General features: G+C 42.9%; 1 protein-coding gene across 1 annotated transcript in view; it reads left to right on the plus strand.

The window, feature by feature from the left end:
- Positions 1-1,566: 1,566 nt before the first annotated feature.
- Tlk2 (tousled like kinase 2) overlaps positions 1,567-12,935 on the plus strand; it is a 114,775-nt gene continuing 103,406 nt past the window's right edge. Inside the window, exons 1-2 of the mRNA XM_077801451.1 lie at positions 1,567-2,018; positions 4,086-4,171. Of these exons, the coding sequence (XP_077657577.1) occupies positions 4,091-4,171 (81 nt within the window). The 5' untranslated portion in view covers positions 1,567-2,018; positions 4,086-4,090. The remainder of the gene's footprint in view (positions 2,019-4,085; positions 4,172-12,935) is intronic.

The following is a 12,935-nucleotide window of genomic DNA, read 5'->3' on the forward strand; positions in this document are numbered from 1 at the left end:
TATAATGCAAGAGCTTGCCTCATTTGCTTTCCTTTGGTGTTGCAGTGGGAAGCAGGCCCACAATATCCCTCTTTGCTTCTCCTGCTCTATCGGGCGGAGCTTGTACTCAATTCTCCACCTTGCCCTTTTCCCCAACCTCTGCAGCTGATATTCTCCTTCTGCCTTTCAAAGAATTATCAGAAATATGTGTATATAACTTTCCAAGTAGTCTGGGACAATAAGGAAAATGATTCCTGGTTTCAGTTTTTCCATAGGGCTTGAGTTTACCCCAAGATTTTGGAAGGTTGGAGAACTAACAAAAAGTAAACTGCCATTCTTTCCCCATTTCTCAAGTCTGTTTTCTCTTAATTTATGGAAGAATTAGGAGTAAGAAAGAATTAAGCGCAGAAACTCCACTTGGAGTACTTGCCTAGCCCTGGAAAAGTTCAAGGTCTGAACTTTCCCCTTGTGATTTGTTGGTAGTCCTTCAGTCACATGGTCAAAGAAGCATCAGAGAAAAAATGTTGGGTAGCCGCACTTGAAGTCAGTGTTTTGAATCATGGAAATCAATGAAGAAAGTGTATTTTTTTCTTTGGTGCTGAGGGTCAAAGAGGGAACCCTTTCCCATGCAGAAAGCCCACCTTGGGCACAAAAACTCACCCTACCTCATTCCTCAGGAGACAGTTTTTCCATCCTAGCACTTACTATCAGACCCCCCTCCCCAAGTACCCGGAGGGCCTTGTTTTTAATCCGAGGTTGAAATGGAACCTTCCCTTGGGTGCCGGAGAGTGTCCCCTGAGGGCAGTGGCCTGCCTCTGGAGGGCAGCATCCTGGTGGGGCTTCTCTCCGATCCCAGAGCACCTTTTGTCCCTGGAGACGCCTTGCCCACCAGGTATGTGTAAGGCAAGTGCGGCCCGCTTTCCGGGTCGTCTGGTTGGGGTCTGGAAGAGGGACCATGGTTTTGGAGAGTGGCGGGCCAGCGAGCACGGGAACACGCTGGGCACAGCGAACTCACTAGCCGGGCGTCTCCTGGAAGTCCGGTTTGGGTCCGCCGGCTCAAGGGCTTTCTTCCTCTCAAATTCATCCCTGGGCAGAGCAACCTCACTTCTCATCCAAACTTGTGCAGATCAAGGATTAAGCGGGCACGGGCCCAGCCCGACAGCGAGGTCCCTTCAGCGCCCCGGGAGCCGGTTACACAAAGACGGCGGTGGGGGCCCTGGGACTCGGACTCGGGCCCGGCGGGACGCAGGGCGACCCGGGGCCGCCCGACCGCCCCTCGCGTCGCGGCCGGTCTGCCGGCGCCGCCCGTCGCCCGCCCTCAGTCGTCCGGCCAGGCGCGGCCTCCTTAGCCAACGCGGGGTCCCCTGGTTAACCCCTGCCCGCCAGCCCGGCAGCTGATTGGAGGAGGCGGGGCGCCGGGGCAGCGGGGACCCCCCCACCTTCCTCGTTCCCTCCTCCTCCTCCTCCTCCCCCACTGTCGGCGCTTCCCCCACCCCCCCAGGACCCCCCCCTGCCTCCCAGCCGTGCAAATCTCGCGAGGAAACACGCGCTTTCACTAGTGTGTTTACACCGATCACTACTAATCCGGACCGAACCGATCCGGATTAAGGGGCCGGAGGCGGGCCCTGGGCACCAGCGGTTCCGACCCCCCCGCCCTCCGCGCCGCACCCGAGTGGCCCCCGGCCGAGAGGGCCCCCACCTCCCAGCCCGGCCTGGGCCCTCCTGCGCCTCCCTTGGCCTTTGTCCGGCGCCAGGAGGCCGGTCCCTCGCCCCCCGCGGCCGCCCGGGCCCGGGCCCGCGTCAGGCGCCTAGCTCTGTACGCGAGCCCGGGGATCTGCGGCCTCCACGACCCCCTCCCCCGCCCGCCCTCTCGTGGAGCCGGGCGCCGGCGGCGGCTGCCCGGGCGGGGGGTTGCGGCGCTTAGGAGAGGCCCCGGCTCCGCCCCGGGCCTGCCCAGGGGTAAAGCGGAGCGGCCGCAGCCGGGTCGGGTCGGGGCCCCTCCCGGGAGAAGCGTGGAGCGGCGGCGGCGGCAGCGGCAGGTGAGAGGCTGAGCCCCGGGCGGGGGAGGGCGCTGGGCCTGGGGCATTAACCGTCCCGGAGACCCCCTCGGCCTGTGGAGGCTGCGACCCGGGCCCACCCCGGGACCCGCGCCGGGCCGTATCTCCACGGCGCTGAGGCGGGAGGGACTCCCTGAGGGCTGCGGGTCGCCGAGGGGCCGGGCCGAAGATGGGGCAGGCCCAGGCCTGGGAGTGGGGCCAGCGGCCGGCAGAGAGAGGGGGCGCCTCGGCAGCTGGAGGCCTCGGCAGTCTCCCGGGCGCCCCCGAGAGCTGGCCCTCCCTCCCTCCGTGACAGGTGGGCTTGGAGTTGGGGAAAGTTTGGAGCCAGTGAGGGGCGCCGCGACCAGGCCCCATCGGTTTTGCTTCGCGGCTGTGGGCTGCGGGGAGGATCCCTGTCCAAAGCCGCGATGGAATGAGTCGGAGTGGATATTTCCTTAACATGAGTTGACATTAAATGGAATAACCGCTGGGGCGTCATTTTCTGGGCCAGGCCTGGGGATGAAGATTTGGGAAATGTTGCGAGAGACCTTGGGGTTGGGGAGAGACTGCAACCTCTGCGATTCCGACCCGATTAGGGCCGGGCTAGACGCTGGGAAGGGCACTTACCTACTTAGGGAAAACTCATTCAATCTCCGTCTTTCTTTTTTAAAAAAAGATGATTTTCTACCCTTCTGAGAATTTCTTAATTCCTTTTTTAACCTGCACTTTTAGGTGTGGGTGAAACTTTAACTTGTCACCCTTTCATTCCCCTTTGCCCCATGCTCTCATTCCAGGAAGGGAAACGAAACTGAAGGACTTTGTAGGGCTGTTACTGGAAATTGTGGAGTTGTTAGATTGCAGAGGGGAATATTTGATTCATGTTTTCTGTGAACTTTAAAATCACACCAATCATTCTAATAACAGCTTAATAGTGTGTTTGAAGGGGTTCCGTGTAGTGATAACATACTCCTTTCCCACTTTTAATGTTAAAGATTTTCGGTGCATCGTGTAAGAGTTGATCTCTTGCAAAGGATGGACACATTTGTTCAAAGGAGCCTGTGCGTTAATTGGTCAAGGAAGGAGTTTAAAAATGGTGCCCTCCCGCCCCTCCCTGCTTGGAAGGAGTGCTAAAAGCAGATGTCCAGAGTGAAGAGAAACTCACTGCTTCAGGGAGTGGTCAGAAAAAGATTTTGTAAAGAAATTGTTACGGAGCTATATTAATTTCCTGAGTGAATGCAAGTTGAGGATTTTACCTTAGTTGTCTATTAAATTTAAAATAAAATAATTCATTTTTTTCATGAGGTACTGTGAGCTCTTCAGAGAAAGGAGCTACATAATAGTGTTATTTGAAGTAATTTGTAGCTTCTGATTCATGCCGTATTTTGAAATTATTAATGATTCATATTTTTAGTTTAAGAACTAGTTCCTGTGTGTTTGGGAAAGAAATATCTGAAAATACTTAGCTAGAATTCAAAGATACAAAGGTTGTTAGAGGTAAATTTCTTTTTGCAAGCTCATCCATGTTTTATTGTTGTTGGTTTTGTTTTTGGTCCTGGGGATTGAACTTGGGCACTCAACCACTGAGCCACATCCCCAGCCCTATTTTGTATTTTATTTAGAGTCAGGGTCTCACTGAGTTGCCTTGCGCCTCGCTTTTGCTGAAGCTGGCTTTGAACTTGCAATCCTCCTTTGAACTTGCAAGCCTCCCAAGTTGCTGGGATTGCAGGTTTGTGCCACCACCCTGCCTCATCCATGTTTTTTTTTTCCCCTTCTACTACTTTTACAGATGTTGTATGAATGGTTTGTAGTTTTTCTTTATTGGGATAAGAGTAAGTTGCCCCCATAGATAAGGACTTCCAAGCTGCTATAGAACTTTGAATATATTGGTAATGTCAAATAATTATTTGGTGCAGTGCATTATAGTTAACTACTTTTATGCTCTATTTTTTTATTTTGAGGTTTACCATATGTCTCTACTAAATCAAATAACTGCTCTGAGTTTTGTTGTAATAAAACTTTTCCTCACATTTTAGTTTTCATGGTTTTTACAGTCTACTTTTTCTTTTTCAGTAGAAATGATGGAAGAATTGCATAGCCTGGACCCACGACGGCAGGAATTATTAGAGGCCAGGTTTACTGGAGTTGGTGTTAGTAAGGTGAGTAAAATGAAGATGATGAACACTATTGGTAGTCTAATGTAAACACATTTAAAAAATGATTAAGAGCAGTTTGGGTGAAACATACTGATGGGTGCAGGGAAAATTTGTCTCATGATTCCATTGAACTTTTAAATCCTGCCAGTCTTTCCAATAGCGTATTTGAAGGTGTTCTACATGGGAGTATATGCTTCTTTCCCCCTTCAAATACAGGAGAAGTTTCTTGAAGGGTTTGTTAAAAGGATACTGATAGAATGTGTGTCTAGAATTTATGCCATATTTTGTTAAAAATTCTCAGCTACTCAGAAAAAAAAATAATTACAAGGCTTTGCCTAGTTTTATTACACTGATTTTACTGGGTAGTTATATGATATAGCATTGAAGAATCTTACTCTCTGAAATCTTTCAGTTCAGTTCTGCAGCTTAGCTGATTCCTCCTGGTTGCAACCCAGACTGTTTTCTCTCTCCTCTTATTTTCCTTCCTTTTCATTGTTTTTGTTTTTGTTGTGGGAGTGTAAAATAAGTTCAAGGCCCCATTAATGGGCAGGTGAGATGTCAAACAGTGCTATGGCTGCCTTCATATCCTATGTACTTGCCAGTTCGCCCCTCTGTTCCCATGGCATGATTTTAGTGCAATATATAAAGAGTGTGTGTGTGTGTATGTATGTATGATGCTTTATTTAAAAATTTCACTGACCCATGATTGTTAGATTATTTAGGCTTGAGATACGTGAATATGTGAATTTTTGATCTTTAACCAATATAATACATTTCTTTCTGTGTTTTCCAAGAAGTTTTATCTCAAGGTAACTTAGGTTTCATGCTTTGGTTAGTTGCTTCTTCAGGGAAGTGAATGTTAAGATTTATAGTTGGAAAACATAACTTCTTTGATGGATCACACAGTTTTGGTGAGCTCTGGGATAAACTTATAGTTTTTGTTTATTCAGTAGGTATTGAGTGCCTATAGTATTCTAGGCGTTGTGCAAAGAGAGAACGCCAGTCTCTGAGGAGAGATGATATTTTGATGAGAGCTGCATTAGAGCTGTGACAAGGTGCTTAGGAACCCAGGATTTGTTACACATTTTTGGTTTCTTTGCCACTTTAATTAAATAACTTGACTTTTGGTGGCACTTTGGAGTGGCTACTCTTGAGCATTGTGTTTTGAATTTCATGTGGATAGACATAAATTCTCTGACCTAGGTGAAGTAGCTTCAGATAGAAATGAGCAGTGTATTTGGATATTAAATTGATCCATGGTTCAGTTGATTTCTTATTGATGACTTTTGATGTGTCTTTTGACATGGGAATTTGGCATAAGGCTTACATCCAAATCTATATATTCAGTTGGTTCCCTATTGAGTAAATTAGAAAGTTGGTGTTCGAGTTGTATGCAGTTTAAACTCATTGGTTTTTGTTAGGATGTTTTTCTTTCTTTCTGCTTTTAGACTCCTGATGGCTATATCCAAGAATACTTTTGATGGAGTGGGGCATAAGTAACGGAAATGAGGGTATTCTGAATTTGCTGCTTCAACCCAATTTAGAATCATGGAACTAAGGTGTCAGAAGACTTGAAAGCAGTATCCTGCTTAATAAGAAGTTATACCTTTAACATAAAGAGAAAGATGTTCTCTGTGGAGAGAGAAGTTCCTCTAAGTCCTGTTGTTTTTATTCCATTAATTGTATGTTATTTTGATGTTCAAGTCATAGTGTATTTATCACAATAAATGTTATTCAGGGACTAGTAGGAGAGTATTGTTTTCCAGAACAAAGAAACTTGAAAAAAAAATGTAGTATCTGTAATTTGCAGAGTTAGGAAGAGGTAAAGAAAATATCCATTTTATATGAATTTTGTTGCCTATGAGACATATTTATCAGACCATTGATTAGAAATGGAGAGGGGAAGTAAAAAGGACTGGGTAAAAGGATGCTTTTGGAGAAACTCTTGGGTTTGAATTTATTGTTACAGATCATAGCTTCCCAATAAGGATATCACTATAGATGACAGTTTTAGTTTTATTTAGTGTTTTTTGTTTGTTTGTTTGTTTTTTGCTTTTTTGGTACTGGGGAGCTTTTCAGCTAAGATCAACAAGAGATTTCAGGGCTGGGGATATGGCTCAAGTGGTAGCGCGCTCGCCTGGCATGCTTGCGGCCCGGGTTCGATCCTCAGCACCACATACAAACAAAAGATGTTGTGTCCGCTGAGAACTAAAAAGTAAATATTAAAAATAAATTCTCTCTCTCTCTCTCTCTCTCTGTCTCTTCTCTCTCTCTTTAAAAAAAAAAAAAAAAAAAAACAAGAGATTTCAGCCTTTGCTGTTTCAAATGGGAGAGCAGAGTGACTTGCTTGTGATAGTGCCATCTAGTGGGACTGGTGCAGCCTCACAGACTAGCTCTTAAGTTTCTCCTAACTATTCATAACATTTTCAGTACTTAGAAGGAAGAAAGGCAGTGCCCCTGTGGATTCTTTTCTAGTGGACAAGGGCAAGAGTTTTATAAGTAGCTGCAGTCTTTGAACTTCCTAGTTGTTATAGATCTTCTGTCATAATGCTCCAAGTTTTTTAAACTTACAAATACTTCACAAAACTTAGGCTAAAATGAAATGGCCAAACCACCACATTTATTACTTATATTTAAGATACTTACTATTTATATTTACGTTTTTTATTTGCAAGTTTTTATTTTCTTATATAGTACATTTGTATGCCTTTAATTTCTATATTTGCATATTTATTTCATATAACTGGTAAACCAAAAGTTCATTTGTTTGGGGCTTTGGTTTTTGTTTAAAATATTGATATTTTCTGTTGTTTGTGGTTGAGGATGGGAAAGAAGCCTAATACGCACTGAGACATCTATGGCAGCTTGTTTTCCTTCTCTACCTGCCATTTTTTAGGAAAACCAGAAACCATCCTGTTTGTTTTTTTGGCAGTACCAGGGATTGAACCCAGGGGTGCTCTACCATTGAGCTACATCTCTAGTCTTTTTGTTTTTTAATTTTTAGACAGGGTCTCCCTGAATTGCCCAGGCTGGCTATGAACTTGCAATCCTCCTGCCACAGCTGCTTCTTCTTTTTTTTTTTTTTATATTTATTATTTATTGGCAGACACAACATCTTTGTTGGTATGCGGTGCTGAGAATCGAACCCGGTCGGCATGCATCCCAGGCGGAGCGTGCTACCGCTTGAGCCACATCCCCAGCCCTACTGCCACAGCTTCTTGAGTTGCTGGGATTACAGGCATGCCCCTAGTATACCTGCTCCTCTTAGTTTGTCGACCCCCGCCCGCTCAGTACTGGGGATTGAACTAAGGGGCACTCAACCACTAAGCCACACGCCCAGCCCCATTTTGTATTTTATTTAGAGACAGGGAGGGTCTCTAAATAAAATACAAAATACACTGCCTTGTGCCTTGCTAAGACTGGCTTTGAACTCTTGATCCTCCTGCCTCAGCCTCCTGAGCCGCTGGGATTATAGGCATGCACCACCCCACCTGACCTGCCCCTCTTAGTTTTGACATGATAAGATTAAATTGGATTGTGAACATACTTCTTCATTTTTTTATTGACCTGATATTTGAGCTATTCTACTTCTTTTATAAGATACCATCTTTTAAGCACTGGATTATTCACTTTTGGTAATGTGAAACTGTCTACATTTTGTATTCATATGTTTTCTATCAGGACCTGTTACAGTTTATATTCCTTGCTCTGTTCCCTTTTGGAAATTTAAGTATAGGTAGTCTCTGTGATTTTGAAGACTGAAGGAAATGGAATCCCGACCTTGCATGTACTGTTAACTATACTTCATTGAACAAATAGTTGTAGAACTTGCTATGTGCCCAGTACTGTCCCAGGAAGAGCAGAAACAATAAGAAGTAAATTTAGTGTGTAGGGTGGGGTTGGGTACTAGAGATTGAGCCCAGGGGAGCTCTACCATAGAGCTACATCCCCAACTTTATTTATTTATTTATTTTCTTTTAAGGGACAGGGAATAAAACTCAGGGGTTTTATACCTGAGCTACATCCACAGCCTTTTTTAATTTAATTTTTATTTGAGATAGGGTCTTGCTCAATTGCTGAGTCTGGCCTTGAACTTATAATATTGGTTAACAAATTTGTATTTTAAGCAATTCAGCACATTCTCCATCCTCTTCTTATAAGCTGTACTGCTTGATGCCCACTGCATTGCTGCCACTAGAGGAAATATAGACTTGCCAAGGATCATTTTATTACACCCTGGATTTGTATTGTAATTACATAGCTTTAGAGTTGCATAAACCAATAAATATGATAGTGAAATGAAAGGTTTATTTTTTGAGCCGGGCATGGTGGCGCATACCCATAATCTCAGCGGCTTAGGAAGCTGAGGCAGGGGGATCCCTAGTTTAAAGCCAGCCTTACCAACTTATCAAGGCCCTAAGCAACTCAGCAAGACATTATCTCTAATAAAATATAAAAAAGGGCTGTGGCTGTGTCTCATTGGCTAAGCATCCATAGGTTCAGTTCCTGGAACAAAAAAATAAAAAAGATGTATTTTATGAAACTGAGTTAACTGCCATAGAAAGGTGACATATATACACAACACTGTGTGTGTGTTTATGTTTTTTGATGGGAAGGATTGAATCCAGGGCCTTTTACATGCTTAATATGTGCTCTGTCCTGAGCCACATACCCTCTGCACTTATAATTCTCTTTTTTAATATGAAAGACTTTCATTTATGACTTTTTTTTTGAATTTTTTAATATTTTCAGTTTTTATGTGGTGCTGAGGATCGAACCCAGCGCCCTGCGCATGCCAGGCAAGCACATTACCACTTGAGCCACATCCCCAGCCCCTCGTTTATAACTTTAATAAGTATTTTTTAAGTTCTCATTTTACTCTTTAAAGATATTGAAACTGGAAATTATTGATTATGTATTATAAGTGTAGTTTGTGTAAGACTACAATCACTGGACTCCAAGGCCCACCTCAAAAGACTGGCAGAAGGCCAGATGTGGTGGCACATGCCTGTAATCCCAGCAACTCAGGAAGTTGAAGCAGGAGATTTACAAGTTCAAAACCAGCCTCAGCAAATTAGGGTATTCCTGAGTATCTTAGTGAGACCCTATCTCAAAATAAAAAATAAAAGGCCTGGGGATGTGGCTCTGGTTTAGCGCCCCCTGGGTTAAATCCCCAGTACAAAAAAAAAAAATGTCAAGAGAATGTACATTTAGGTTGGAAATATACGTGCTTAGTGGTAGGAGAACTTGCCTAGCATGTGCTGGGCCCTGGGTTTAATCTCTACTAGATATCTCGTGTTAGCTCTTTAATATACCAATGCCATTTATTTATTTATTTAGGCACTGAGGATTGAACATCCTCAGTCCTTTTTATGATTTTTAAAAAAATTTTGAGACCCAGGCTGCTGTTGTAGCTCAGTGGTAGGGAGCACTTGCTTAGCATGCATGAAGTACTGGGTTGGATCCCCAGCACCACATTAAAAAAATAAATAAATAAATAAAAAATAAACAAAGTTTTGAGATGGGGTTTCACTAGGTTGCTTAGGGCTTTAACAAGTTGCTGAGACTGGCCTTGAACTTGTGATCCTCCTGCCTCAGCCTCTTGAGTTGTCATGTCCCCTGGCTCCATTTTTATTTATGTTTTAAAAATTATTTAACTATTTTATATGTATTTTTTGTTTCAAGTATTTTATGTGCAATATATATTAGACAATGATAAGTAAATAAATGCTGAAAAATAGTTCACACTTATACTGATGCTTTTGAATTCAAATTCAGATTTTTCTTTTGGTACCAGGACCACACATCCCTAATATCCTTTTTTTTTTTTTTTAAGTAGGTGGACATATACCCTTATTTTATTTATTTATTTTTATGTGGTGCTAAGGATCAAACGCAGTGCCTCACACATGCTAGGCAAGCGCTCTACCATAGAGGCCACCAGTGTACCCAGCTCTTTTTTATATTTTATTTAGAGACTGGTTCTTGCTGAGTTGCTAAGTGCTTTGCACAGTTGCTGAGGCTGGCTTTGAACTTGTAACCTTCCTACCTCAGCCTCACGAGCCACTGGGATTACAGATGTGTACCATTAATGCTTTCAGTTTAGTACTGGGGACTCTACCATGGAACTACCTTCTCAGTCCTTTCTATTTTTTATTTTGAGACAGCATTTCATTAAGTCGCCATTACTGAGGCTGTCCTTGAACTTGTGATCCTCTGGCCTCAGACTTCTGAGTAGCCAGGATCACAGGCATTCACCTCAATGCTGGCTTCATGTCTCTGAAATTCACGTAATCTGAATTTCTTATGCCATTAATTCCGCCACCATTGCTACTGCCTTGATCCAGACCTACCTCGTTCAAAACTGTACTGGTCAGTTTCTCCTTCCTAATTCATCTTTCTCTAAACTGCTACCAGTTATATTTCTGTTCTGTTTTTATTTTATTTTATTTTATTTTACATGGTACTAATGATTAAACCCAGGGATGCTCTATGGTGGAGCTACACCCCTAGAACCTTTTTATTTTTTTAGGGACTGGATCTCACTAAGTTTCTCAAGCTGTCATTGAACTTGTGTTCCTCCTGCCTCAGCCTCCCAAGTCGCTGAGATTATAAGTGTGCACCACCATGTCCAGCTACCAGTTATATTAAAAACAATAATATAATGTTACTCCTTTGCTTTACAGGCTCCCCATTACCTCTTCTAGTTTCAAAGTCTTATATCCTTTCTATTCTATAATTAATTACCTCAGAAGTGATAGCATATATACTTAATTTATCAAAAATTGATGTTAATCAATACCTTTGCCCTGTTGGTCAGTCAAGGCTCTTGTAGAATAAATTTCACCTATTTCTTTCCCAATTCACATGCTATTGGTTTTTATATTTGTGTGTGTGTGTGTGTGTGTGTGTGTGTAGCAGACTTTAGTTTTTAGAATAATTTTGGGTAGAAAATCAAGGTAGAGATAGTACAGAGTTCCTACATATTCTACCTGGTTCCCATTTCCCTTTATTAATATCTTGCCTTATGTGTGGAGTATTTGTTAAAATTGATAAACCAATATGGATACATTTTTAGTAATTGTAGTCTAATTATATTAGGATTCACTTTTTGTGTTATATAATTTTATGATCCCCTGCCCGCACCTGCAGTGGGCATTGAATATAGGGGTGCTCTGCCACTGAGCTACATCCCTATCCCTTTTGTTTTTTATTTTTGGACAGGGTCTCACTAAGTTGCCCAGGCTGTCCTCAAACTTGGGATTCTCCTGCCTCAGCATCCTGAGTAGCTGGGATTACAGGCATGTGCTGCTGCATCTGGCGGTTTCATGGTTTTGAAAAATGCAAAAAAAAAAGCCAGGTATAGCCCATTTGTGTGTGTGTGTGTGTGTGTCTGTGTGTGTGTGAGTGTGTGTATGCACACATATATTTTATATATATGTATATGTATATACACATATACATATATTTACAAAATATATATGTATATGTATATACACATATACATATTTACACACACATTTTATCAGTCCACAGATTATTATTTAATCTATTTTATATAGGCAGTGTTCATTTAGCTTGCTCTACATATTTGCCACTTGATTCTGTATTCTTTTTTGTGGGTACTTTTTCCTTTGCCTGAAATATATTCTTTGGAATAGATACTGTGGATCTACCAGTGATGATATCCTTATTTTATCTGCTTAAAAATGTCTACTTTGGCCTTGATTTTTTTTTTTCCCTCCCCCTAAATGACGTTTCACTGTGTTGCCCAGGCTGGCTTGGAATTCCTACACTCAAGCAGTTTTCTTGCCTCAGCCTCCTGAGTAGCTGGGATTCCTGAATAGTTGTGATCTGTCTGCACCTGACTATTTTGGCCTTATTCTTGAATAGTATTTTGTTAAAATTGTAGGCTGGCCAGGCATTGTAGGTATACCTATAATCCCAATGATTTGGGAGGCTGAGGCAGGAGGATAAGTTTGAGGCCAACCTGGGCAACTTGTCTTTAAAGAAAAATAACAATAATAACAAAAAGGACTGGGGATTTAGCTTAGTGATAGAACACCCTGGGGTTCAGTATTGTTTCCCCCACCCCCCAAAAAAATTCTCAGTTGTCCATTACTTTTTCTCAGCGTGCTGTTTCTTCTGGCTTCCAGTGTACTGCCTTTTATTTTTAGTCAGTACTGTTCTATCAAGGGTTATCTGTTTTTTCGGTGCCCATTTTAAAGATTTTTCTCTTTGTTATCTTCTCATATTTCTTCTGCTTTATTCTTTCTTCTTCTTTGGCACATCATTTATATATGCTAGATCTTCTCGTTGTGTTTTCTCTAATCCCCCACCTCCCCGTGGGGCTGCGGATCAAACCCAGTGCTTCCTGCATGTTAGCCAAGCGCCTTGCCACTGACTTATACCCTGGCTCTTTTTCTGCCTCTTAATCCTGTCTTCTGTGTTCTGTTTGTTCCCCCTGTCTGAATACTTGGTAGTGTTCAGTTGATTCATACTTGGTAGTGTAGGTCAATTTCTCCTGACCTGTCTACCACTTCCTTTATTTTCCCTTTAAATTTATCTACTCTGGATGAAACTATCCATTGAGTTTTCACAAGAGCTGGCTTCTTCCTGGGTCACTCTTTTGGTATTGGGGATTAAACCCAAGGGCACTTAATCACTGAGCCATATCCCTACTTCTTTTTATATTTTATTTAGAGACAGGGTCTCAACTGAATTGGTGAGGCTGCCTTTGAACTCATGATCTTCCTACCTCAAGCTC

Source organism: Urocitellus parryii, chromosome 7, assembly GCF_045843805.1.
Source record: "Urocitellus parryii isolate mUroPar1 chromosome 7, mUroPar1.hap1, whole genome shotgun sequence".
NCBI classification, from domain to species: Eukaryota; Metazoa; Chordata; class Mammalia; order Rodentia; family Sciuridae; genus Urocitellus; species Urocitellus parryii.